At 35.2% G+C, this 27,664-nt stretch overlaps 1 protein-coding gene across 4 annotated transcripts in view; it reads right to left on the bottom strand.

Moving 5' to 3' along the window:
• LOC126924922 (mastermind-like domain-containing protein 1) overlaps positions 1-27,664 on the bottom strand; it is a 172,081-nt gene that overhangs the window by 130,389 nt on the left and 14,028 nt on the right. Inside the window, exon 2 of one of the 4 annotated variants that reach the window (XM_050739921.1) lies at positions 21,094-21,132. The exons of the other annotated variants lie outside the window; for them this stretch is intronic. Coding sequence (XP_050595878.1) covers positions 21,094-21,099 — 6 coding nt within the window. The 5' untranslated portion in view covers positions 21,100-21,132. The remainder of the gene's footprint in view (positions 1-21,093; positions 21,133-27,664) is intronic. 4 annotated transcript variants of the gene reach the window in all.

Here is a 27,664-nt window from a genome sequence, read left to right as displayed (position 1 = left end):
CATGGTTTTATATATAGAATATCGACTGAAATATAGAGTAGGGTAGGATCGTTTGTACCATACCACATAGTAGTCATATAGCTATTCGACTTGGCAGTATGTATATGAATTAATAGTACATACTCGAGTCAAGCTAAGTAATCTGGCATGAATAATTTTCTACAAGCTGCTCATCAAAAGTTGAAAGAGGGATGAATTCGATATAACTGCTCCTCAACAGACGTTCAATTTTTATAACGAAGCGAAATATTCACCTTTTCTATGCAGCCGTTAGTTAATACGAACTGAAGCATCACCGCGTATCGAATTGCAAATGCGATGTCCCGAGCTTTCACGGCAATGAGAAAGATTGCCATCGTAATTCAGAATATCCAATAGCAACCAAGTGAAAAAGAAAAATGCGTTGCGCTGTCTTTCTTTGCTTAACTTCGGTCTCTATAGACGCGCGTCGACTTTGCAGCCAGAGTTTGTTCGTTGCTTCTTTTGCTTTACTTACACGCTCAATTTCAAATCGAACGGATTTCAGTGTAAAATCGACATAGCAGAATTGTCAATTTATATCTCTCTACCATTTCTACGTTTTCCGATCCACCGTACGTACGAAGGGCGCGTTTGTTCCCGTTATTATAAACTAGAATTTTTAAGGAAAGCAAATTTTTAAGAAAATACATGTAATTATTGTACATACTCGTGTAGATATAGAACAGAAGAAAATAATCGTCTCGTTATTTAATTCCGATTCAGGATATACGTATACGGTAATGTTAGAGGTTGTGTTGTGTAAAAACACACAATTACTTCGTTAACTCTGATACTTCAATAGCACAGCTATTTCCTACCGCGATTGCATCGGGCTTAATTGCCCGTTAAGTCAACCTAATAACAATCTATTCTTCTCATATATTCTATTCCCTCGAATCAAACATGTTTTCTTGCTATTCTAAATATACGTATAGAATAACTGAATGATTTCATATAATATTGGCAACAATTGAATTATTAGGTTACGACGTACGAAATGTTCAATTGCGTTATATCATTGCTGTGTATCGACGCAAACGGTTTCTTGTTTTCCAATAAACATTTTTATCCGCGCATTTTCAACGTGAACAATTTTTATCCTGCGAACATTTACGTACATAGACAGGCGGTTGTTAATATTCAGCGATTCATGAATCGTTAAAAACCATTTACATTTCGTATCATATTATAATCCAATAATCCAACATTTCAAATCGTATTACAAATTCAACCATCCAATTATCAATAACAATCGCTCGTACAAAACCTGCCAGTTGTTCAACCATTTCTTATTTATTCTATATTCATCAAAATACAAATGCTAAAAATCACCGCAACGAGCAACAATAATATCAACGATTGGAAAAACCTACAGAGAGACGAATGCAGAACGGGGTGGAAAAAAGTGCATCGAAGCCAATCAATTACAGGAAATAAAAACGATCAGGCATGATACGAGGGCCATATTCCCGCTGTCAATCGAGTGCTCGGTTACATAATTGAATCAATAAATGCGGAACGATAGCCATTGGATGAGCGCCACTGCCATAACTATTTCCAATGTTTTAAGGGTACAGTCGCGGACAAGAGTTTCTCGTCGGTCAAGACACAAGCCTGGCTTGGCCACCAATGGTATTTATAGCGTTAATCTCGTTTCTCCGCTACAGCTGCATCGCCTGCGAACCCCCAACGCCATTGATATCGCAATTGCATCTACCGGCCCTTCTTTTTTTCCTTCTTTTCCCTCTTTTCTCTCTCTCTTTCTCTTTCTACTCTTCCACCTCCTCCTCCTCCTCCGCCATTTCTCCTCCCTCTTACGTTTTTACCATCCCCTCCGAAACGTTGTACGTGTCCGCGTGCCGCGTAGTCACTTGGTTGCTGTGCATGGATTTTCGTGGCGCGTTTCTGCCTTCATTATTTACCCGCACACACACTCCAATTACCATCGCGCGTACCGGCCCTGCCAAATATTTCTCCGCAGCATCGAGAACGACAGCGCATGTATTATTCAGCGTGCGTTGTCGATGCCTCGTTCAAGCACATTTTATCCGTGTACACACACGGAACGTTACGATCGGTTTATTATTTATGCTCGTTGTCAGTCATGACCAGTGGCGCTCAACGTGTTAATTTGCTAGGACCTTAGGGAGAGAGAGAGAGAGAGAGAAAAATAAAAAAAAAAAAAAGAAAACTGGCTGGACTTTGTTTTCGTACACGTCGAATTTCTAGTTTCTCGGTGGAATCCAAAGATAGTATAGTTTTAAAGCACGGAGATTATTATCTTAAAAAATTATGTACACGTATTCCACGGTTTACTTGGACACACAAATGTACAGGCACACACATACGATAGGAAAAATATTTGAACACTTATCGTGGAAGATTTTTAATTAATAATAATATTGAAATTGTACGAATATACACACGTATTAAATTTGAAATATGGCAGAATGTTTTGCACGCGTATTATAAATGTATTAAATTACCAGAATTGCAAGGCTCCTTTCCTCGCGAATAATTAATAATTACATTCGCTGTTTCAAACTTGTGAAATGCAAATCGAGATTTCTTTTATTCATTTTACACTGGAATATTATACGTATACATGGCCGGTGAAATAATAATTTTGTTCAAATCCTTTCTCGTAGCCATTAATTAATTCGAGTACCTTTAGAGGATATTAATTAAATCCAATATAAACCGACGTGGCGTTAATAAATTTATTAGTCGATACGTCTTAATACCGCCCGCTGCAAACTCGCTTCTATGCTTCCAACGATCGATATATAAAGTTAAATTCTATAAGAATATAAAGAATCCGCTTTTCTTTCGAAAAGTCTCTCGATATAACATTTTATAGAGGGATAATTTGTAAAACGAGGGCTTAATTGATTACTAATCGATTCGTCGTGTTGGTAGTGGTGCGAGTGCTGCTTTTCGATGGAAAATAGGTCAAGCAAATGACTTTATGAACTTAATGAGCAGAAGAACGATCTACTCTATGCCTCTCCCTCTTCCTCTCTCTCTCTCTTTGCAAAAACTTGGGCAAGCTTTTTGAAATGGAACGAAACACCCTGGATATCTTTTTGCCTTGAGAACCGCTTTCTTCTTCTGGAAAGCTAGAAAATCTTTAAAAGTCATGCAACTGGAACTAGCGAACAAAAGAACGAAGGAAATGTAAGAGGGTGGCAAAGAGAAAAGGTACGGCGAGGAAGACAAAATGATTATTCCGTGTAGAAATACTAACTACAAATGGAATATCGTCTCATTTCTGTAATTGCTCTTAAGGGGAACTGGTTTCCGAGAGCAGCATCACGCTAATCGCATGAAGAAGCGAATGCATCAGTGAATAGCCGCTACAGACCGTGTACTACTGAAAAGTGTTAATCCTTTAACTGTGAATAATTACGTCCGGGCAAAAGGCGCGATACGATGGGATCTTCTCGCTAAACACGACTAAATAATATTCTTCGTTTGGCGAGTTACGAGTAGATTTACATCGGAAGAATATTCTTTCGATCGATATTTACCTATCATAAATAATATTCGTGTCTTTCTAATTTAAAAAGCGAATGAAACAGAGAAGGAAATATAATGAATTTCGTTTACTTTTTGTACCGAGAACATTTTATATAATTGAGAAGCTTTCTGGAAGAAATGTTTATAAGACAAAACAGTGAATTACGTAAATCGCGTTGGAAGTTTTAGTTTTCTATTATTAAAGGAGTTTGTTTCCTTTGTGTTTACATAATAAACAAAAATTTAATAATACCTCGTCTATTCGACTAACAAATACACTAATCGAGTACGAGATACGAATGGATAACTTATCTTTCTTTCCGAGTTATTATCAATTTTATTATACTTGGCTTTATTTCCGCTATAGGCCGTTGCTCGAGACAGCCCTTCAATCATTTTTTACGGACAATATGTATTATGATCTCAATTTCGTTTTTATCTCATTTAATCTTATTTTTTCAAACCAAACACCGTAATATTCAGTTTGTTGTGCTTCTTCGGGTTTTATGTAATAGCCGTTGCCTGGTTTTCCTCTGGCAACCAGAGCCAACACTGGATGAGACAAGAAAGAAAAAGGAACGAGAAAAAGAGTCCTGCGCGTAACGTTTTAAGGCCACGCAGAGAAATATGATGTGTAGCACGTTTTCATAATACGAGATTACGAGTGTGCTTCGTACTTTAGCATTAAACAATTACGGATTCATAACTCTTAGTTGATATTCCATGAGAATAGAAAAGGATGAGAACGACCTTTTCAAATAGTCCTATGCTAATTAACTCCTTTCACTTTGAATAAATATTCCTAGATGGGTATAGAATAGATATAACGTTTTATTAGAAAACGAAATAAGCCTTGGAAAACATTGAAGCTTCGCTCGTCTGTTTCTCAAATGTTAGTGGTCAATTTAAAAATTACATTGAAGTTAACTCTCCTGATAAATGAAAGATAATAAACGATAAAGGATACAAATATTTGTCAAAATCCCATAAAAAGACGTGTTGTATGATTCTAAGAATAAAAATGACAAGCAGTTTCTCACGTTCACAAATTCTACGCTTTATCTTGTTTAATTACCGACATGACTCAAACAATAAATATTTGAAATCCCAATATCGTAACCATTTTCAAGCTGAATTGTTTTCGTTATGCGGTAATTCTGAGAAATTGAAACGTTGAGTTTATTACATTAGAATAGATCGGGCAGGATGTTGAGTCACGAGTATAAAGTGTTTAAGAAACAAGCCAGCACACTTTAGTTGCAACTTAATATTCTACTACGGTCATTATCATCCAGATGTTTTCTGACCGGCCACAGAAACAAAGATATCGATTTGTCTGGCCTCTCTAACATGGGTTCTACCAACTGGTATGCGTGTATCGTACATTTTATTTCGTGATTAACCGCGATGCCCGTTACAAGTAAACCTAACATTCAAATCGACATTGCGAATAAAAATAGGCAATGGAAAAGTAAGACGAAAACTATTTGATAGTCACGAGATACGAGTACGAGTTGACTGATATCCTTTAGCCGACGATGAATATAAATATAAGCAAACACAAATCGTTTACTTTGCTTATCACTTTAATTATAGCAAAACGAAATAAAAATTACGGTGGCATTATATTATAAAATAGTAGACAGATAGTAGAAAAGAAATGCACGCGATTAAAATTACACGGTAGTACCGAGTTTAAGATTATAGTTCATAACCCGAAATTATACGAGGATACCGAGTTCCATCGAATATTTCGAATATCGTTAATTTTATGTTTCTCTACCCGTAAAAGTAAGGTTTTCATTCTTAAGTATAGCGTGTATAATGCATTTACGTGCTTTACATATTTCGAGTTAAGAATGCGTTAAAAAAATGGTTGAAAAGAAAAAATGACGAGGAGATATCGCAACGCAGTGATTGTATTAAGCAACAGAACGCAGATTCTAAACACAGGAAGTTTTATCCACTCATACATATTAACAAGGGCAATATATTAATATAAATAATGCATACGAAACAGGATCCTCCTGAACAATGTTTCATGATTATCGTATAAAAAGTATAAAAAAAAAAAAAAACGAGGAATTCTTCTCATTTAATCACACAACACAATGAGATACATTATATAATTGGCCAGCAGTAAAACGACGAATTAACTTATTTCTCGTCCTGTAATCGCCAGAAAGAATATAAAAAGAGACGTTGTTAAGTAATGTCTACGCTTATTCAACGCTTGGTTTACGTAAGAAAGCGAAATGTTAACATTTTCGTTTACAGTCGGGGAAAAAGCGAACTGCCGGTAACACTTAATTGCAACAATCGATCTGTTACATAATTAATGAATTTGTTTGTTCTTTATCGACGGTAAGAACTGGGAGATTAAAAACGGGAGAAAAAAGAAAACAAGGAACAAACCGTTACGGATTTCGCTATAAGTCCCTGTAAGAGCTTAGGGAAAGTGTGTTCTATCAATTAAAGATCAAAGCGTTTCGATTTTCTGCAAATCTTTATCCCACGCGATAACCGCAGAATGCAAGAAAAAAAATGAATTTCAATAGCATCGTATCAATCAATATTATAGACTCTATAAATCGAGAAATAAAGAAAAACGATCATGTTACAGACAGACCTTGTTTCTTCAAGTTCATCTTGGAATCTACGGTTGAAAGATATATGCGATGAAAGGTCTTATCGTAATAATAATATAAATAAAAATTTCATAATGTATAACTCATATAGATTCTTTCTCCAGAAAGCTTCTTAGTTCTTGTATTATGTGTATTGTATTATATAGAAGTAAATCGTTTGTTCTTTGAAAAGTTCAAATACCAATCACCTACTCAAATAAAAGCAAAAGTTGCAGTTAATCAATAATAAGGCTTCTGAGAGGCAATAATACAACCTCAAAATTTTAACAAGAAACGTTAATATCATTCGCGTAACAGATAATATCTATAAGCAATTACACTTAAACAATTCTTTAATGTAGTCTAAATCTAACCTAAATGTGGCTCTCAGAAAAGGGAAGAAAAGGATAAGATATGGAGCAGTGGCTCCCTCTCTATTTACCTCCACTGCAGTGTATATGTTTGCCACGTTCATATATAATTATATATACATACACGCATATACCAAGCTGTCCAAAGAGCCTCCAAAACACTTTAGTCTTTCTCGTAATTTCATTCCTTCAGTTTCTCTCTCTCTCTCTCTCTCTCTCTCTCTCTTATTACCTTTTGTGTACATATAATATCTGTGTCCATGTTTATCTGTCTCTCTTTCCTGATGACACTTCGCTCTAAAAGAAGCTATAGTTCTATCTCTCTCGCGCGCGCCGAGGTCTCAAACAGTATCTGTCTCCCTCTACAATGAATTTTACTAAGCGCTTTAAGCGCCCGTCACAATCAGTGAGTCACCTCAAAACATTAAGCGACGATTCACAAACGAATACATCGAGAACGAATATACGGGCAGGAAACTTTCTATTCATCGCTCGGATATATGTACATATGTGTATTTCTTGTTCCTTTGAAAGTTATTTGCTGCGTTTATTTTTTAGTCGGAGGAAGCGAAAGGGAGGGGGAGAAGCCGAATAGACGTTATGAAATTAAAGCAAGGCAAACAGAGGGATTGTTTTAATATAAATTTTTTTAATATAAAATAATATAAGATTCTTTTAATATAAAATATCGATATCGCGATGAATTTTCTAACTAATTAAATCCTTCTATTATCCTTGAATGTGTATGATTTGAAATGATTGTTATATTTCAATAGATATTATTAAAATATGGATAGTCTTGAAATATTTAGTTTTTCATATTCAATGTAATTTTACTGGCTTTGTGTTCCACGAATTTTATGAATAAAATATCCCAAGGAAAGAAGATACATGAATACATGGAAATGTAAGAAAAAAGCCAGTGGAACAACAAGATTAAAAGAATTTTGTCGAAAAAAAAAACAATGATTTTTATTTGGATAATTTTATTAAGATTATAAATGGAATTTAGCCGATCCAACGCTTAAAAACTATTTACCCTACGTACTTGGTATTCGCATTGAAATTTAAATATTAGGTTCGTTCAGAGTACATAGTATACAATCTGTTAGGGGAAGTTCTTGATGGGTTTATTACATAGGCAGACATAGTTTCCCGAGCAAATATACCGCTACTAGAATGATTTATTCTACTTCGGCAATCGATACCAACCTTAAAGTGCATCTAGAATGAGCTGTCGTTGATTACTAATTGTTGCAAGTTAAACACTCGACAAAAACTATTTAACCTTTACAACATTTTATCGAATCATTCTAATAAATGTAAAGAATATGCACGTAGAAAATTTCTATTCACCTACTCGAGAGGTTAAACATATCTGTTTAACTTTAAAACGATAAATCTATAGATATACATATATCATTCGTATTAAAAACGCCCGAAGATATCAAAGGAAATAACGTTCGCTTTTATATCCTCTATATTCGTCGTACAGTCTGCTTCAAAATTTATTCATACCGTCCCAGCATATTACATACATTGAAATCGATACACAACGTTCACACACGTGTTCCTATTTTCACTTGGATTTAGATCCCCATTACACGTCGAGAGCTGTTTGTGAGACAGCCTTTAGGCTACGCTCGCACACATATCTCGATAGCGATGGGCGCATATTTTTCTCGTATTAACGATATTTTCTGCAATTTTATACGTATAATATAAATATCCTTATTGGACAATCTTTCGAGTTAGAAATGATGAAAATTCTTCGAACGACTGTAATCACTCGTAACTTTAATTCGAAATTAAATAAAAAATTTTATTACAGCTTGTTGCACGTGTATTATTATTATTATTACTGTTATAAATTTGTGAGAGGTAATAAAAACGTAGATAATATACATAATCTATTTTGAACAAAAAGCTGAAAATTCTTCAAATCATTGTAATCGTTTACGACTTTAATTTGTTGTACCTAAACATTTTTTTTTTTTTTTTTTTAATCTATTAGATTGTGCGATTGCATTAGTGCGATTAGATTGTTAACCATAGTATAGTATGATCGTAATGAAATGTGAATTCGAGAAGTAATAGGGGTGTACGTTGTTGATAAAATGGAAAGTTTGTTGAATAGTGTTTGACCTGATCGGAAACGGCTCAAAGCCATCGCTATCAATGGACTCACGTATACCGCAGTAAAGTAACGCCTGTATACAGGAGTGAATCGACACAGGGGAAGACACACACGAACAGAGCACGTGTATGCACACTCGATTCACGATATACGAGGAATTTGACTCAGGTATATACGTTACACGCACACGCCTCTCTCTGTAATACGAATCAACGAATAGGCACACTTGACTCGTCAGCGCATCACCTCACGCAACATTTACAGAGGCATTTAACCCTTTGCGGTTGCTGGTATTTTTCTTATTTCGAACAATTTGCATCAATGGCCGAAGAAATATTTCAGTTAAAATTCCATGAAATCGTAAGCAATTCTATTTTAAAGAGTAGAATTATGTTAGAAACAGATTTTAGAATACAGCGAAATGAAGATTATTATAATTTATGGAAGTTGTGGATTTATGGAATATCTAGAGATGTAAAATTCTGCAGAACGTACGTAACATAAAAGGTATATAAAATATCCAAAGTAAAGTACATGTCGTAATGTTTACTAGATGAAACAAATCCCTATCTAGATTGTACTTTTTTTAATCATAAAAAAAAAAAAAAATTGCCTGGAAAAAGAAATTGAATATGCGGAAACATGCGCAGTGCAATTATAATGATTGAAAAATATAAGAAATATATATTTAATTCAATAAAATGGAAAGAGCTTTGATAACATGAAATTGATTATCGAATTTAAAAATCGCTTATCACGGTCTTCGTATTTAAACGATAAATTAAATCTCCATTTAGGTATCTCCAGTTTCTTTAATTGCTTTCATGAAAATATGAATTTGCATAAAAATTGCCAACTTAGTAATTAGCAAGGAAATGAGAATGAACAAACGTAGTAAATGAACCTTTGTCGGTTCTCTGGGTGTAAAATTGTTTGGGTGACGGTCATTTATTTTTAAACGAAATATCGCTCGATGGATTCACGAGTGTAATCAGTTCTCGCTATTCTCGATCGAATCACTCTGTTAATTGTACGCATTATTTACCGAGCTTTCTCGTCCCATCGAGCGGGGCTAAATTTTTCTCGAGGGTCATCCATTTCAATTAAAACGAGTGGAACGAATTTCGCTGCAATTCACCGCGAGATCCATACAGTTCGGAAAGTAATTCATACAGTCCGCGAGAATGTGTATAATACGCGGAAACATTTTTGCCGAGCGGAGAAGGCAATTACGTGTTTCGAACGAGCGTGCGTTACTTTTAACAACATTTTATCGTAGTAACGAGGGTTTCGACTTCGAGTCCAGCTTTTGCGAAAATTTATTAACTACCAGATCGTGCGGAATTTCAAGACAGCATAACGACCAAACATACAACACTGCGCAAAAATTCGTAAGAAATGTTTTGCTTTTTTAGAACAGATAAATAAACACATATAAAAATGCTTGATATTATTTTATACCCATTGTCACTTCTAAAAAAAAGTATTTAATTCGACAATTATTGCTAATTTGATAACGATATATTGTTTAATCCGAAGTAATTAATATTTCGTGTAAGCTTATTTTTCACGATCAAATTATTTTTCGATTAAGCTCGTTTCTCACTGCCATTCATGGTATTTCAAATAATTTATTCATACTTCAGAGTATTCTCCTTCTAAATCGTTTTATATGTGTCTCGCGTGTAATCAATTTAGCATTCTTTTCACTACTTCTAACATATTTATGACCCAAGACTCGAGCACAGTACCGTACTATATATTCCCGATACATTTATAAAGAACCGCTAGATTGAAAAGTTGTTTAAATTGTTGGTGGATTAAAAATTTAACCGAAGGAGAAAATAAAAAAGGACAAACGAGATGAATGCGGTTCGATGCAGGCACACGATTCTCGTCGGTCAAATATATATCTTTTCAATGTTTTGTCCTCGTAGAATCGACCGCATCAAGGCAAAAGTGACATCCCCAACATCCTCCCTCCTCCTTTTCTTCTCTCTCTTCTTTATTCGCATTCTCGCGTATCACCCTTCCATTCTCTCTGTTCTCCCTCCTCTTCTTCATTCTTACTCTTCCTGTCTTGTTTGCTTTTAGCTCGGTCTCCCCGTGAGATCTTGTTCTCTTGTCATAATTATTATTATTGGTCTGAAAAGTGACTCCATACAAGACAACGAAAGTTTATAAGTAATAAAAGATATTCGGGAGCGACTGATACGTGATTCTCCCTCCGAGCTGTCGACAAAAGTCGAGCTAAGGCCCTACACGCCAGATCAGAAGTCACCTTGGAGATGGCTCCGAAAATGGAACCGGTTCCCAGCTCATATAATTGGGTCCCGCTTTGACTGGCCCTCTTTGAGAATAATCAACGTTTATTTCGCCGTTTAGCGCGAGTTGGGTGTCAGCCCATTCAAGCCGACCTTTTGTTCCTCTTTACGGAGAAATTGTTGCCCGGTTTTTAGCTAGAAAACAATTTTTATTCGTTTCTATCCTCTCGCTGCACTCAGTGCATATGCAAAGATACGCGTGATTTATATTTAACGCTATCGTTCTCGTGTCTATATAACTCCAGAAGTAGTTATTTTTAAAACATAAATAGTTTCTAAATATTTGTTTTCAATGTTTAATATAACTTTACTATTTTTTTTTCTTTTTCTTTTTCGTGTATCGCGTGTCCGAATAAAACACTGCGAAGAACGAAAACACCCAAAGATATCTCATAAGCCGAAATTAACTCGTTGGAGGCCAGAAACGATTTCATCTGCAATTTTGGTTCAATTACGTTATTTAATTCTATCGAAATCACATTGTGAAATCATGCTCTATGCTACGGCGAAAAGGAATTCCAAGAATTTGCTCAATATCTTTTCTCGTTACCATTTCTTCTATGGATATATTTCATTTATTTCCTCTTCTCCGGGTACTTACAATTTTATGAAGAACTTTTGCATTTACGCAACTTTTATACCTTATTTCTCTGCTTGGCTTTTAATGGATTAAATTCTCAACGTAATAAAGGTGACTTAAATATTCAGTTTCGGAACAGGAAATTCTTTCAGTATAGAGAAAATTGTGCAGGCTATAGAATGAATGGTAATCAAGATATACGACGAATACGCCGTACACTCCACTCAACAGGAAAGAAGAAGAGAGTAAAAGAGAGATGATATAACGTCAAATATCCTGTAAAAACATACCTTTATTTCCATCCCATACACTTTCACATTCCGTATTTTATTCGACGATATCAGTAAGTAAATATCCCATATATATATATATATATATATATACACACACACACATATACGTATATGTACGTATAGCGAATATACGAACACGGAGAAAATATTTTTCGAAACGCGTATGTTTCGACGAAATCATAGTGCACATGGAAAAATAATTTCTTTTGAAAAAATGTCGAAATATCGCATTCGACATTTTTCGCTCCCGGATGTTTAATCCTTTTATAGCATATCGGGTATCGAGTATTTCATTTTGTTTGGTTTCTATAATTTTCTTCAATTTTGCCCGTCATTCAAGGATTTCTGTATCAAACGAGACAGAATAGAATAAGAGCTAATTGTATTCTTTTTTTAACGAGACAGGCCCTTTGACCAAGGATGTAAATCAATCGCTGGTTTTCTCTAATCCGAAGGATGAAATCCATTGAAGGGAAGGGCGAAATACCTTTATTTAGGTACAATCGCTAAGAAACGGAAACGAAATCCCTCGTCGACTTTGCGAAAGGGGAAACATTTCTCGAGCAAGAGCCACCCTGACGAGCAATTTTGTCTGAAACTGACTGAGATAAAAGTCGAGAAGGTATGTATATCGCGACTAAATTTTGACTTTAAAACGAATTCGATTTGAATTTAAAATGAGCTAGCCGCAAAATTTGAGAAAACCGTGGACAATTTTCGAAAGTTTTTCATTTAAGTCTGCTCGAACTTAACGAAATGAAAAGAACAAAAAAGAATGGGAACGAACGTTGTTACAACGGTTTAGTTAAACTTTTGGAATCATGTTTTATTAATTTCGACGATGAAAGAACATTAGAGAAATGCAAATTTATAATTAATTTCGAACAAAGTTACGACACTCGTTTCGCTAGATTTCGAGGAGAATGTAACGAAGAAGGTTGCTCACAATAACCGGGCGACTTTGCAGATCGTAAGTTGTTATCTTTATGAAAGTTTATCGTGGCATCTTGCACGGAACTGATTACGTTTCAAACTAATTTCGGTTAATTTACACGTGCTTCGTTAATAGATGCAACGATTCGTCTCTCTCTCTTTCTCCTTTTTCTTTTTTTATTACGCCTGGTTAATTACTTCCATGAATCAAAAACTTCCTAGTCGAATTATTTCTATCGAATAATAAAGCAACAGCGTTTTCTGTTTTTCCTCTTTCACTGGGAATCTGTAAAACGTGGAACTACCAGTCGGATTGAAACTCCTCTTTAATAAGTCCTTTTGATGTCTCGCTCGTAAAAACTGTCTGTCGTAATTTCTATTAATGTTATAAACTGCGAGAAACACGGAGTTCTATGTTTTAATTAGAGACTTTTCATGCCTCATATTTTTTCATTTAGAAGCTCACTGTGTTGTACGCTCTTAATATCCAAATTTCATCGTTGATGGAATTCTCTTTTCCCTCTCATTTGTAAGTCGAAAGGAAGAAACCCGAAACATACACTGAAACCTCTTCGCTCTTTATTTAACTACAAAAAACACTCGTTTCCTCTTTTTACAGAAGGAAGAATCGTTAGTTAGTTCTTGGGTCTTTTGACACAATTCAATCACAATTCAATCAGTTCAATCAAATCACAATTTACGAACTAGCTAGTATTGATAAATACTCTTATGTAAGAGCAATAAAAGTGTTCCGATAATCAGAAGAAGAGAAAATTGGGAAAAAAAAAGAGGGCAAAAATGTTGAATTTTGATTCCCTTCGATCGAGAATCGGTAATAGGTATGATAAAGTCGTGGAAATCAAATGGCAATTGAAAAATAACGAATGGATTTGGACAGGCGGAACGATTGGACGACAAAAGCGCAAAAAATCCAGTGAATTTGGAAAACGTGCGGACGCTGTAAAAACAGACGCTGCGATATTCGATAAACATGAACCTGGAAACGAACGTAAGTAAGTGGACTGGCAAACGAACAAATCAAATGGCATTTCGATTACAACGACGCGATATAAAATTCTTTAAAGTCCGCTAGAACTTTAATCAAGGATTAGTCTAATCGAAAACACTGCTTCAATTTGTTTTCTATCCAAATAGTTTGTCGTAATAATTCCGATAAGAGACATTCAAAGAGTCGAAAGAGGCGATTCAAATTATATCGTGATAAAAGCATCATCGAAAAAAAAAAGAAGTCAATAATATGCGTTACAAAGTTTATTATGAGCGGGGAAAATTTGTTTTATTTTTAAAAGTAATCGCCGATAACTCTCCGCCACTACTAGTCTGATAAAGGATTATCGGTCGAACCAGATCGTATCGCCCAGATTAGAAGCACTGTGAAACTGTTTTGCAGTTAATCGTAATATCTATTATTGTTACCAGCACCCCAAAATGAATTATTCAAAAGTACAAACGAACACAATACACTCGAATCGCTGGAGAATCGATATGGAATATATAGAAGAATGTGGAGAACGAGTTCCACTTTTTTTTTACCTCTTCTAAATGAAACTTTCCACCGCGAAGCCGGTTAAATAGTATCTTAATGATGCAATTGTACAGGTAGTAATACTCCATGGAAATAGTCATGCTGCAACGTATAGCATTGCGAATACGAACACGAAACAACTATTACGTTTACCATTGTATGGATATATGACAATAAAATAATTGATAATGTTACTCGCGATAGTGTTACCGAATTGTAGGCAAATATAAAAAGTTTCAAAAAGATTCAAAAAGTTTCTTATTTTAAATTTTCCACGTGAAAAATTTAAAATAAGAAACTTTTTGAATCTAAATTTAGATCTTTACAAGTTTTATATGTATCAAATGTTTCTTTGGAATTAGTTAATTCACGTTTGAACCACATCGGGAAAATTGTTTCTGTACCTACGTACATGTAGTTTCGCATAGATAACGCAACGCGAGTTTCTGTTTCTCAATCGCGCGCAATCAGTGGTTTTACGAAGAGAGTGGGGTGTACAAAGCAACGGCGCATGCGCGCCAACACCGACAAACAGTGTATTCGCGTTTATAGATCCGATATCATATTATTATTAAATCCTGGCGCAAGAAATATATTGCTGAACGGTCGAAAGAATCCAGGTTATTTCGTAACGTACGATTTTAATTTATTCACTTTGCTTATCAGCAATATTTCTCCTTTTTTTCCCTTCCTTTTCTAACTTATTATCATTCTTCTAGTTATAATATTTTGCTAAATAACGAAGATAGCAGCTATAAGATTACAGCTCTTCCCGTTTAATTACTTTGTTACGCGATACTGCAAATGTTCGTCGATAATTCTCCTCTTTTTTATTGATTCATAAATAAAGTTATCTTGTTTATTTACGACGTTACAACAATAAATTAAATTCTCGTCGTAGACTAAAAGCGCTCGTGTTTTGTTCGTTTAGTCCTAACAATCGGCGATTAACGTTTGAAACAAACGAAATAAAATGATCATATTTTGAAATTCCCTCTTTCGCCCTTTACGATTCTTTCCTTGTTAAACTCGCCGTTATTTTTACTATTGATTTTGCATAAAGAGGCAAAGTTAGGCTATAAAACACGAAGTTAATTTAAAGACTACGATCAAGCAAAGAACTCGAGTCATTAAACTCGTTTAATTACAGCTCTGTGTAGACTTAATTATCAGAATTCTTTACTCGCCTACATTCTCGTGTTTCTTTTATGCGCTTCATGTTCGAAAATATCGCGAAAAGAAAATGCAAGCAATAAATAGAAATAGTACGAGGTCGTGAAGCCTGGGAGAAATAAATATGTATAAAGTAACGAGCATTTTGTAATAAAACATTACATTGTATCGCGACATTACACGCGATTCTCGACTTTTTTTTTCTGTCACGTTGCAACATTATACAAGTACGTACGTATCCGCTGATTGTAACAATATTGTCGACTCTTGATAGGCTACATAGGCCAGTTTTCAACGTAAATTGAAATTCTGATCGTCTCTTTCGCTCCCTCTTTCTCTATTTCTATTTGGTTATTATTAAATCACGAATGAAAGAAATATACACACAACCGGTGAACGTATGGAAGAATCTAGGTTATTCCGTGACGCGCAACTTTAATGCATCTACTACGTTTATTTATAAGTATTTTCGACATTTTTGCCGATTTTTCGACCGCGTATAATCGAGCGCCTGATTACGTTCCCATTTTTCTGCGCTAAAAATAAAAATCATGTCAGCTGAAAGAAGAGAAAAAGAAAAGAAAGAAATGCAAGTCACAAATTTATTCCTTATACTTATAAACAATCTCCCTCTTTTCTACGATGCTATGAAAAAAAGCTCGGTTGAACTTGCATTATGCGAAACATAAGCGCGTATAATCAGTCACGACTATCGTGATTGTAATAATAAAATGTAAAACCAACATAAAAATATACTAGAAAAGTTACGAGATGTTTACTGCGATCATATACTCGATAAAATGAATAGTTGACTGAAACGTATAATTAGTGTTAAAGGTGGTCTGTTATAAATAACTTATTGATATAACGATAATAACAGTAATTTACATTTTTCTCCGTAGTCAATTTACAATGTAAACAATTTCGTGACCTTTGTGCAGCGCATACTTGCAAGAAATATGTTGCAACTTGTATATATATATATTTTCGTTTCAATTTATTTTTTCTCATTTTTTCGCTTTGCCAACGTGATCATATGCTATATCATACAAAATGAAAACTTTTTGTATAACACAAATAATAATTTACTTGATTAGTTATTTATTTCTCTTTTGAATCTCTTTCGTGTACTGTTTACAGGAAACTTATCCTCCTTCTAAATGTATGTGTGTGTAAAAGGGGATCCCCCCTTAATGTACGTAATGATATATCGAGAAAATGTTTCTACATATACGTGTTCAAATATTTTTATGAGTCATCCTATATATAAATATCAATATCAATTCGTGAAACGTGAAAGATCTAAAATGTATATGTTCTAAAATATTACTGCGATATCGAATGATTACGGTAATGCGATTCAGCATCAATCGGAGATTGTTCATCAGAGGAATTCAATTATTTTATAACAACGCAGCTTATTGCTCTGAAATTTACAATAATATCATTCGATAATTAATTCCCAGCAAATTGAATGTTCGCGTTGTAATTTCTGAATATAAAAAGAATCGGCCGTTTAATAGGATTCAGGTCCAGAAACGTATATCATCGAGCATAATATACGTATGTATGTGTGTCTTCTTTTTTCTTTGAAACAAGTTTCTTTATGTTCTAACACACTCGTCTCTCGTAGACAGAGCTATTTATTAAATACCTCGAAACGATAGAGTCACGGATTTACCGATTACAGTATGTTATTCATAGCATGGTATTACTTTGTATTCGAATTACACGAGAACTGTCCCGCGAGATTGTTTGAATCGCATGAATTCAGCTTCCTGTAGGCAACGCTCGCCTATTATTTCACAATCGACGATGATTTCATTCGACCATTTCAATCCCTTCATCCGTTGTCGAGCTTAATTTATATAATCATCTGTTATTTTTTATTCCTCTTTCTCTTTTCTTTTTCTCCTTTCTCGACGCACAGATTAATCTCTCTAACCCCTTCTCTCTCACCACCCACGTATCGCATTCAATACGTTTCTCTTTCAGAACTCTGTTCATCATTATTTTCAACGTTCTCTCTAAACAGCGTATGCTCCAGGTGAGCTCATTTTAAATTGCGCCAGTCGAATACCAATGAATCTTTCATTTAACCTTCTGCACTATTTTCCCTACCTGCATACGACGATACAAATTAATTAAAAAGGACAAAAAAAAAGTGATTCTTGAAAAAGGAAGATAAATCTGCTACCATCGTAGAGTATTTTTATTATAGTCGTGTACAATTTTTCATCGTGCACCCGTATCTACGCTCTGTTTGGTTACGAGCTTTTGTGTTAAAAATAGGATTCGAACTGTTACGGTGTTGTCTGTAACAACTTCAATCCGAAAATATTCAGAGTAAAAAATATAAAAAAGCATGCACACATTTTATAAATAACAAATAGTGCCTCTCACGCGTCTCTGTCGAAGGGTTAAAGGGACAACGGCGCTTTATTTAGCGTTCTGCCTCTAGAATCTCTTTCCTGACACTCTGGGGAATGTTTGAAATATCGCGAACCTTAAATGTCCCCTTTCAAGTTCCATTCAATTCGAATATTTCGAATCTCGCGTTTTACACGCTTCGACGTTATATTTTAATAAATTAATAATTAACGGAACTTTATAAAAGCAAGTTGAACCCCGGACTGCGCAGTCGCAATTGAATGGAATAATAAAAATTGACCGAACGAGATAAATTTATTTTCGGTAAAACTGGTTTTATATTTTAGTTCATCGCGTCGTGTCTGCTATTAATAGCGAAACTGATGGAAAAGCAATTTTCCTCACATGCTAAAAAGAAATTCGGTCCTGAAAGGATTAAAACTGAACGAACTGGCGTTTACTTATTATTAAGACAATATCATCCTCGTTATTTCCATACCAGACCGTAAGATATTTTTATGGACACCATATCCATTCAATTTCCATTTGAGTTTTATACGAACATATACAACGTACGCTTTTGTCTTGTTCTTTTTGCTCGGGACGAATCGTCGAACCGTAATAGCAAAGTAATTTTCCCACACACAAGGCTCGCTCAAAATTACATTTATACTTCGTTACTCGGCTGAAATCGTGCTCCAGGCTAACGAAACAATTATATTCACTTCTTTGTACACTTAAATAAACGAGCATCCGATTATTAATCGGTCGTATTTTATGCCCCTCTTATAACCGCTCGACGAATTAAACTTTCAATCGAATAATTTATCCGATTACTGTTATTGCTCGTTCTAATTTCACGTTTCGAATATATGCGTTCCCCTCTTTCGACTTATTTTCCAAATACATAGAAGCTAATCCACGGTCGTGAAACACGTTTGAGAAACTGCTTTATAAGTGAAAGTACATAACTAGACTCCCCTCGGGAGTGTACACCGGATTGATCGGACCATGGGTTTCAGACTTTTTTCATGTCCGGCTATCTTTAAGGCCGGATATGCGCACGCTCACGCTACTAGTCTCCCTTTGAATCAAAGTTTTTACATCTACGAACATCGTCGATGATTTCACATACTATTAAAGTTATATGAAAAATTGTATTTTATCAGAAATAATTATAATATAACGAAACACAGGATTATGCAATGCATAACATATCGTAGTAACAACTAATCACTATTGCCGTATCAATAACGCTAAATAGACAAAATTTCTCCCTCCGAGTCATTTTCGATGCAATCGTATTTGCCTATCGTTAAAAAACTCAAATCCAACACGTTGTTAGGATTACGTGAATGGCTAGAGAAAGTTATTCGCACGTTACCGTATTTATTACAACATTTACACGTTAAATAATTAGATTCGATTGTATATAATTTTGCAGCAGTAATTTTCGCACGAGGACGAAATGTTAACTTCCCAAACCCAAATACGGGCAATTTTTGATCATTGTGTAAATAGAGAAATTCTAGTATTTATTAACGCCGTGCATTTTTTCCAAATGCAATCGAATTACGAATATTCGGCGAAGCTTACAGTCGGATTGTTCAAATATATGTAGATACGTATGTATATACGGCAAAGCATCGGGCAAAGATTTTCCAACAGCTCCGAAAACATCAAAAGCAAGCTGCCGCGGGAACAAGAAAACAGTGGATGAAAAAGGGAAAAAATATGGGAGGGTGGGAATGAAGGGAGAGAGTGTCGAGCGGCAGTGAGTGAAACAGAGACATACAGAGAGACAAAAAGGGGCTGTGTGTGCACGCGTACGTGTGTACACACTTGGGACGGCCTGTTAAATAAGCTGACACTCAAAAAGTGGGCGGCTGACAGTTCGAAGGGAGTCGCGCGAAATCACAAATCCCTTCGAGCGCTTTTGTAATAACTTTAGACCCGCGGTTTCAAGAAATTAATCGCGCCTCTACCATCCACCATCGAAGAATTTCGCGTTTTACCAAATACCAACCAACCGAGATAAAATCAATTTTTCCATCTCTTTTCCTCCTCTTTTTTTCATTTTTCATTTTTCATTTTTCATTTTACAGATATTTTCGTGCTTTATTGGCTTTCTTCCTCTTCCCTCTTTCCCCTTTTATTTTGCAGTTTTCAAACAATTTTTATTAACCTTTTGTAAACTAAAAAGTAGCTGCAGTTTTAGATGTTCTTCTTCCATGGCATTTCCGGTATCTCTAACGTTAATACTTTATCTACCCTACGTACAATCGTTGTTCGTGTGTACGTGTGTCCGTCAGAAAGTTATCTGTAATTTGACGTTCCAGAAATTTATGCGGATTAAGTCCTCCAGCAACGGCAAGAAATATTCGAACGAAGGAAAAAACTAAATTATGGCTTGTCGTCGACATCGATTCGGGCTACCCCTCGTTTCTCTTTCAATTCCACGCACGCTACGAGAAGTTCAACGAATTCGTGAAAAAAATTGTTTTCCAATTAACTCAATCGTAAATTATACTCAAAAAAAAAAAAAGACGGAAAAGCCAGCTTGCGAATACCTATAAAAATAACTCTCGGTGTTTCTACTGTCATAAAAAGGAAACCAAACTATATATAAATGTATAATGGTAAAAAGCAAAGAATATAGTTTCACCAAGTTTCGTACGTAACAACCAAAGTTAAAGGAAAAGGATAATTTCGGTAAGACGCAAAGTGGAACGTAAACGAAAACGAAGCATCGTATAAATAATACAATCGCGTACTCGTAGATACTTCTGACAGCAAACTATAAAGCCAACAAATAGCCGGTATCTTTCATAAAGTATTATTAATTCCTCCGATAACGTGATATTTTATTCATGGAGGCGAAAGTGTCGATAAAGCACAGAGTCGCGACGCGTTCCACACCTAATTTTCTCCAGAACCGAAGAAACATAACGTGATCAATGCGCATTCGTGATCTTCGATCTTTCCCCCTCCCCCTCCGCCGACCTTATTTTGTCGAAAGAAATTTTTCGACTATCGAGATAAAAAACAAAATTTGTTCTGATCCAAACGAAAAAGAGATAATATTTTCTTCGACTTCGTAATCTCCACTAATAGACTCAAAATACCACTAACAGACATAAAGTCAGTGTATCGAGACGTCCTAAAGTTGCTAAAGATTGACGAAAAAGAATAGAGTTACCTTCATCTTTTCAGAATCCCTTCAGTACTATTCTTCTACCTAGAATTAATTAAACTTATTAATTCAACGTTACGTTTAAAATAGCAGAATTCGTTTGAACGGCGATTGAAAGTTAATTCAAAGCGATCGAAAATTGAAGCTGTATGCGCCTAGTGAATAGCGAACAACGTTCGAAAGTCGAAACGCAATCGTCAATAACAAAGCTTGTTCTGATAATTTTATTTATTTTTCGATTTACCAGCACTCATCGAATAGATGTATCGAGAAAGCAGTAAAGTAACGATTATGTAAGTGCATTTGTGAATGTACTGATTGATGCATTATATGTATTTGTTGCTTGTGGAGCGCGCGCTGCATAATCGATGGAATGCTAGGCAGAGACGAGAGATTGCTGTTTTCCTTTTTCCTCTGGCTTTTCTTCTTTTCCCTTTATTTCAACCAGTCAATATAAATTTCGATATTTCACCGGTTGGAAAAAGGCAATTACTTTTAATACGTGTCAGCATGGACATGCACGATGGTAATCACATCTGTCATAAGCATATGGCGAAGATAAGTTATCGCTGGTAACTCGATTCACTCGTACATATACAGACAAACGAATTCCATCTTTGACGATGATTACGACTGGAAATTATGATTCTCTCTTACTTATTTGTTTTTGCGGAAACGACGCTGCGCTGGCGAAACATTTTCAATCGTTAATGAAGCTCGATTGATGTATAATTAGTAATTAGGACTCCAACGAATATAATTGGCAATTTTTGTATTCTCTATTCGCTGGTTCATCGAATGCTACGATAGAAAATTGTTTTCCAACCGAGAAGAGGATTTCTAACGTTTCGAGAGAATCCTCGGCGTATAGTTACGTTTAATTAATGGAACGAGTGCAACTTCAGCGATAAATATCTTGTAATTTCTATATACATCTTCAGATTGATTTCTAATCTGATCGATAGAATCGTGATAATCGTGTCTTAGTACATTACCGATAAAATGTCAAAATGTTTTATATTTATGAGCCAGCGTATGTACGCGATTAATGTTCGACTCTGAAGAAACGAATTACTTCCATGCGCTCACTCATTATAAGAAAACTACATGAGTAATAACAAAGTCCAAGGTGAATAAAAAAAAATAGTATTTGCAACATCGTCGCAATTTTTGCCTTTCTATTTACGGAGTTGATCAATGCGGCTTTCGAACGACTCGTATGTACAATCTTAAACACTGGAATCCGCATGGTAGGTAGTGAACGTGTTAAACTTGATCTCGCCACGAATGAATAATAATCTTTACAACACGGAGACAATACATGGAACAGAGAGCTAAACTTTCTCCGGCCGACTAGATTCTATCAAAGTATACAATTTATGCTAACTTGGCTAACGTAACGAACAGGATTGTCCCTAATAACTCGTGTCAGCAGTTGATCCGGCGCAAAGCAAATAATGAAAACGCAACGAGGGGGACAAGAGAAACGAACAGCATTTCGTGTGTTGGGACGCGTATTCGAATGACCGTGCGAACTGGAAAGTCGTCGGTGTGCAACATGATATCGTCGGTGTGTATGATTGTTTCAAGCAGGCTCTCGTTGCGATGCGGTAATTAATTCGACGGTCCCGCGGAATGTAAATCATCGTTATCGAAATGAATGCCAATGAAGCGTTTTTGTCCAAGGGAAAACCCTCGTGCGGCGCCGTTACGCTGGCTGGATTGATCGAAGATCATTCCAAAAGCTTGCGAGCAAACTCGCAACGTGTTTTGCTTCGCATGCGAGCAACTTATTGCCGCAAACTCGTTCGAAATTGCAGCGATATCGATTTCTGAATAGAAGGATAGAATCGTTGGAATGTGTACAAAGGAAAAGGATTTGCCCCGTTCGATAGATTTTCGAGAGTCGTGGAGAAGTTTTGTAATACGAAACAAGTTACTACGACACATCGATCCGACGTAATATTATAGTTATAGGTTATTGGATTTTTAGCAAAGTTCCTGTAGCTGGAAGTTTATAACTTAAGATAAATTATCGATGGTCTGTAAAATGTAATTAAAAGTTGAGCGTAAGTAATATTTGGACGTGGCTCGTTTTCATTTTGTTCAAACTTTCAAGAATACACGGCCAGACACGCTTGACCTAAATCTAAAAGTTATAGGTTATTTCGTAGTACGCTAAAAATTTCAGTGAACTAAAGTGAACCTGCCCCGGCTCGTAGAAATAGAATTTACGAGCAAATAAAAATTACGTTCTTAAACAATAGCTCGACTTTTGTTTCGCGCAAGATGTCCAGAAATTAACAAACTTTCGGCCGAATGAATCGAAACACGTACGGCAACGTTCGAGGTGAAAATGATTGCAGCGATACGAAATGAAAATAGTGGCAACAATATTGAAAAACAGATTGTACTTTTAACGAGCTCGAAACTCACATAATATGAAATTAGTTTTTAGTTTTGTTTTCCGTTGGACAGCAACTACGCCAACTGTGCCAGAAAAATTAATAATTTGATACTACCGTTCCCAAAGCTGTTTTCCTTCTACAATATGGGAAAAATAATTCCATTGTTTCCCTGTAATTTAGAAGTTATATAAATGCTCATATTTATAAATAACTTTCGAATCTCATCGAAGAACATTTCATTTAAAAGCTCTGGAATTAAAAGTTTAATTCTAATTCAAATATTCAACTCTTAATACGCTTCCTATCGCGCACAATCGCCAATTATTTCGCTCAATTACGTTTCCATCTCGGAACATCGACATTTTATCGACGATCCGAGACTTTTGAACGGCACTGTAGCATCATCTTAATAATAAACGTCCACCTGCAAATACATAATCCTGCAGCAGGATTTAACGACGGGGATGGCTACGAGTTTTCTTGGCGTTAGATCACCGATTATTGGGATCGATCGGGAACGATTCACCTGCCTGTGGCTTGGGTTGCGAGCAATCGCGATCGACTATGGGGAGGAGAGTATTATTTAAAGAGCCTGTATCTGGATAGAGCGTGTGTCTCGACCTCTAGCATAATCGCGAGACACCTGGAGATCGTTGGTGTATGTTAGCTGCTGAGAAACCGGTTTCCACTAAGCTACAACCGAAAAGAAAATTTCAATAATGGTTATTACGCATCTATTCAGACGTTTTCTTGGGAAGTCTTGTTTGTTCGATTAATTAGAAATTCCCCAGGCCGTTCAACGATAAACGAACGCTTTAGCGACCAATATAGCAACAAAACAACTACATATTTCTTCATTATTTTCTTCTATATCGAGTTAGATGCTTTTAACACTCTAGCAATATATTTCTCAAATTGTAAAACTTCTCGCAAACTTCTTATCTTCGATTAACCAGCAGGACATTAAGCACAACAATTAATTACTATTTTTAAAAACGTTGAATTGGTTTAATGATAGTTGAATAGCAATAGTGAATTTTTCAACACACGTTCATTCAAGTATTATAATGTTACGTGGGTATTGGCTGACAAAATTGAAATAACAATTTAATTAAGTTTCAGTCGTAAACAAGCAGCGAGCTGTTTGGTATTCAATTTGACCTAATAAATAGCTGCGCGTAATTAGAAAAGCTCTGAGCATCGATGCGTTGAAGAAAACGACATTGAAATATTAAAGCAAGAAATCACAATTATAGAATGCGAGTTAATTAAAACTTTCTTGTCGTTCAGAAATTCTTGCTCAGTAAGTTTAATAGAAAGTAAGTACGTTACAAACGAACAAGAATAAAAACTAGTCAATAGGCAACAATGATCATTAACAACTCATTAATATTAATTTTACTAGCGAGATTTTCATCGATTTCTACGGACGAGGACGTTCCTTCTCAATTTACTAATGATTCACTTTATGAGTCCCGGAACAAACAAGGAAACAATTAAAATCGCTTTCCAAATGATAAAACAACTTCTAGAATAAGTATGGAATTATTATGATAATTAAACTGCACTTGATGTTTATGCATTTATGGAAAATTTCAAAATGTAAGAATTTAATTTAAATGCGTATATGTATATGAACAAACGTACAATGTACTTCACGCTATTATATTTTATAGTCATATTATTTACTAAAAAAAATACCTATTTAAGTTTCATGTTTTCCAACTAATTAAAAAGAAAAAAGGTATGAATTTACATAAACGTCTACGGCCTAACAATAATATGATAAATATAACGTAATTAATAATAATTTATAAATGATACTACAATAATTTTTCTATTACCTAATGTCTTAAAATTCATTTCAATAAATTATGGTACACGTACTAGACGAACAAGAATCTTGAACAGGAATGGTTAATGAAAAACAAGCTGTCCTTCGGTACACACGATCCCATATAATGGAAAATTTATATTCCCTCTATTGAAGTTGGTTGATATTCGAAACGCGACAAAAGCACAAGGTAGTAACATAAAAAAAATATTGCATGCAGGTACATACACGCACACGTACACACAGCAGCTCTACTAGGCAACTGTTCCCCTTTTGCAGGAAGTTGCCACAATAATAGAATGCATTTTCCATTTGTCCAATTCCCAGCAGTAATTACGTCGGACCTCTCTATCGGGTTTGAAACCCCCCACTAGCTTTCCACTTTCCACCACCCTACACACGGGACTGCAAATCGAACCCCTACACATTTCAACATACGAGCAAAAATTTCCTCTGTACACATTTTTGACAAATTTCCTCCCGTGGCCCGCCGCCTATATAGATAAGCTTAAAAATGATCTCAATTGTGCTTGAAATAAAAATATCTGCTTTTTGGTGCTTGAACTCTTGAACTCTATATGCGATCACGCGTTAATGGATTATGAATGTTCGTGTAAATTCATGTTCTTGTAAGTGTAACTAAGCGTAACTAAGCAAGTGTAACTAAGTGTTCTAAGGAAGTAGAATTTAAACAAAAATTGATTTCACTCGCTGTATATTATAAAGAGCTCGAGTCAGAGTAGCTAAGCAATTTAATATTTAAGACGATAAACCAAAAAGAAAAATTGAGATTCGAGTTAGTAAAATTGCACGTATCTAAATGTATGGAAATTTCGAAAATAGCTAAAAAGAGAATAACAGGATACAAATAATTTCGATGGCATTGAAAAAGAAAAACGCTGTTAAACTCTGTATGCAATGATCACTTATAAACGTATCCAGATTTCGAGGAATAACAGTTGAGCATTAAATTGATTCGTATAGATGAGTACACGTTGAATTTGATCCACAGTGAATAGAGAGCCGCGATAAAAAAAGACCCACTACCACTCATAGTTGTAAACCCTTCGTTGAGGGATCGATAATGGGCTCCAGGGGCTGACCGTGATGAAAAAAAAAAAGAGAAGAAAAACCGTTCGATTCACTCGACAGGGGCCGTAATCTTTCGTTCTGCACGGCTGCCGATTTGTCGCGTGCTCGATTGACACTTTGCGTTTAGATTTGTTGCGTGTGTGTATTTAGCCAGTTTTTAGTCCGCGAGATCTGGGAAAGAAGTAATTTTAGGGCAATTTCGAATCGTTTATTAACCAATTCAGATAAAAGATACAATCCTAGGAGGGAGGAAATTTGAATTTGATAATCATCTATTCGATCGTAATGTAATTTGTTACGATACACTAACGATTAACAATGATATAAATATACATATAACGATATACATCGTTCACGCGAGGTTACTTACAAGATTCAGAACGAAACACGGTTGCTACTTTAGTAAAAAAAAAAAAAAAGAAAAAAATTCCGTATCAATGCGAAGCTAAAAGGAGAACACAACATCGTATATTTTAATATAAATTTATGATGTTTTACTTCATGCACGGAATTATGATTGTCCGAAACGATTTCCCGTGCAACAGCTGTCGCTGCAACAGAATTACAATACAAATTGGTTTTTCAATTGCGATTTCAGTTATACCTAGAGAGACCGGTGAAATTATTGAACGACCGTAGGTTAAAATTATTTCATATATTGTAAAAATTAAAAAAAAAAAAAAAAAAGAAAGGGAAAGGGAAGAGAGAGCGACTGAAAATACGAACATCTATTAGAAACATTCACGTACTTAAATAAAATACAAAGAAAATGGTTTTATATAAAAGTTCAAGTAGCTGAATTCACAGGCTGCACGAAACGCGATAAAAAACGAGGTCAAACTAACTTTTAGATATCTCAAACATGAGGGAACATTAAATTTAAATTCTAAGGTAAATATTTGATCGTTGATGGCATAATAGGAACGGTGTGCTTAGCTTCCAGTCTTCAAATTAAATTTTCCTAAAACTTACTTGCTCTTAATTCATTTATAATATATCACTTTTTTCATTTTTTATCTAATTTACGATAGATGTGTAACAAACAAGGAAGGAGAAGGAAAATACTTTCGACTCTTTTATCTCTAATATAAACATAATGCACAGAGGCAACTGTTTAAACAGAAAGCAAATTTTCCATTCAAACGTAACATCACGTTATAAATAATGTTCGTCCTTTATTTAACGAGAGAGAAAATAGGAAACTAACCGGACGAAAAATGTTCATTCATTTTCCAGCCAGTGC

Source organism: Bombus affinis, chromosome 15 (assembly GCF_024516045.1).
Source record: "Bombus affinis isolate iyBomAffi1 chromosome 15, iyBomAffi1.2, whole genome shotgun sequence".
Classification (NCBI taxonomy): Eukaryota; Metazoa; Arthropoda; class Insecta; order Hymenoptera; family Apidae; genus Bombus; species Bombus affinis.
The sequence above is the reverse complement of the archived record's forward strand: the minus strand, read 5'-3'. Positions and strand labels throughout refer to the sequence as shown.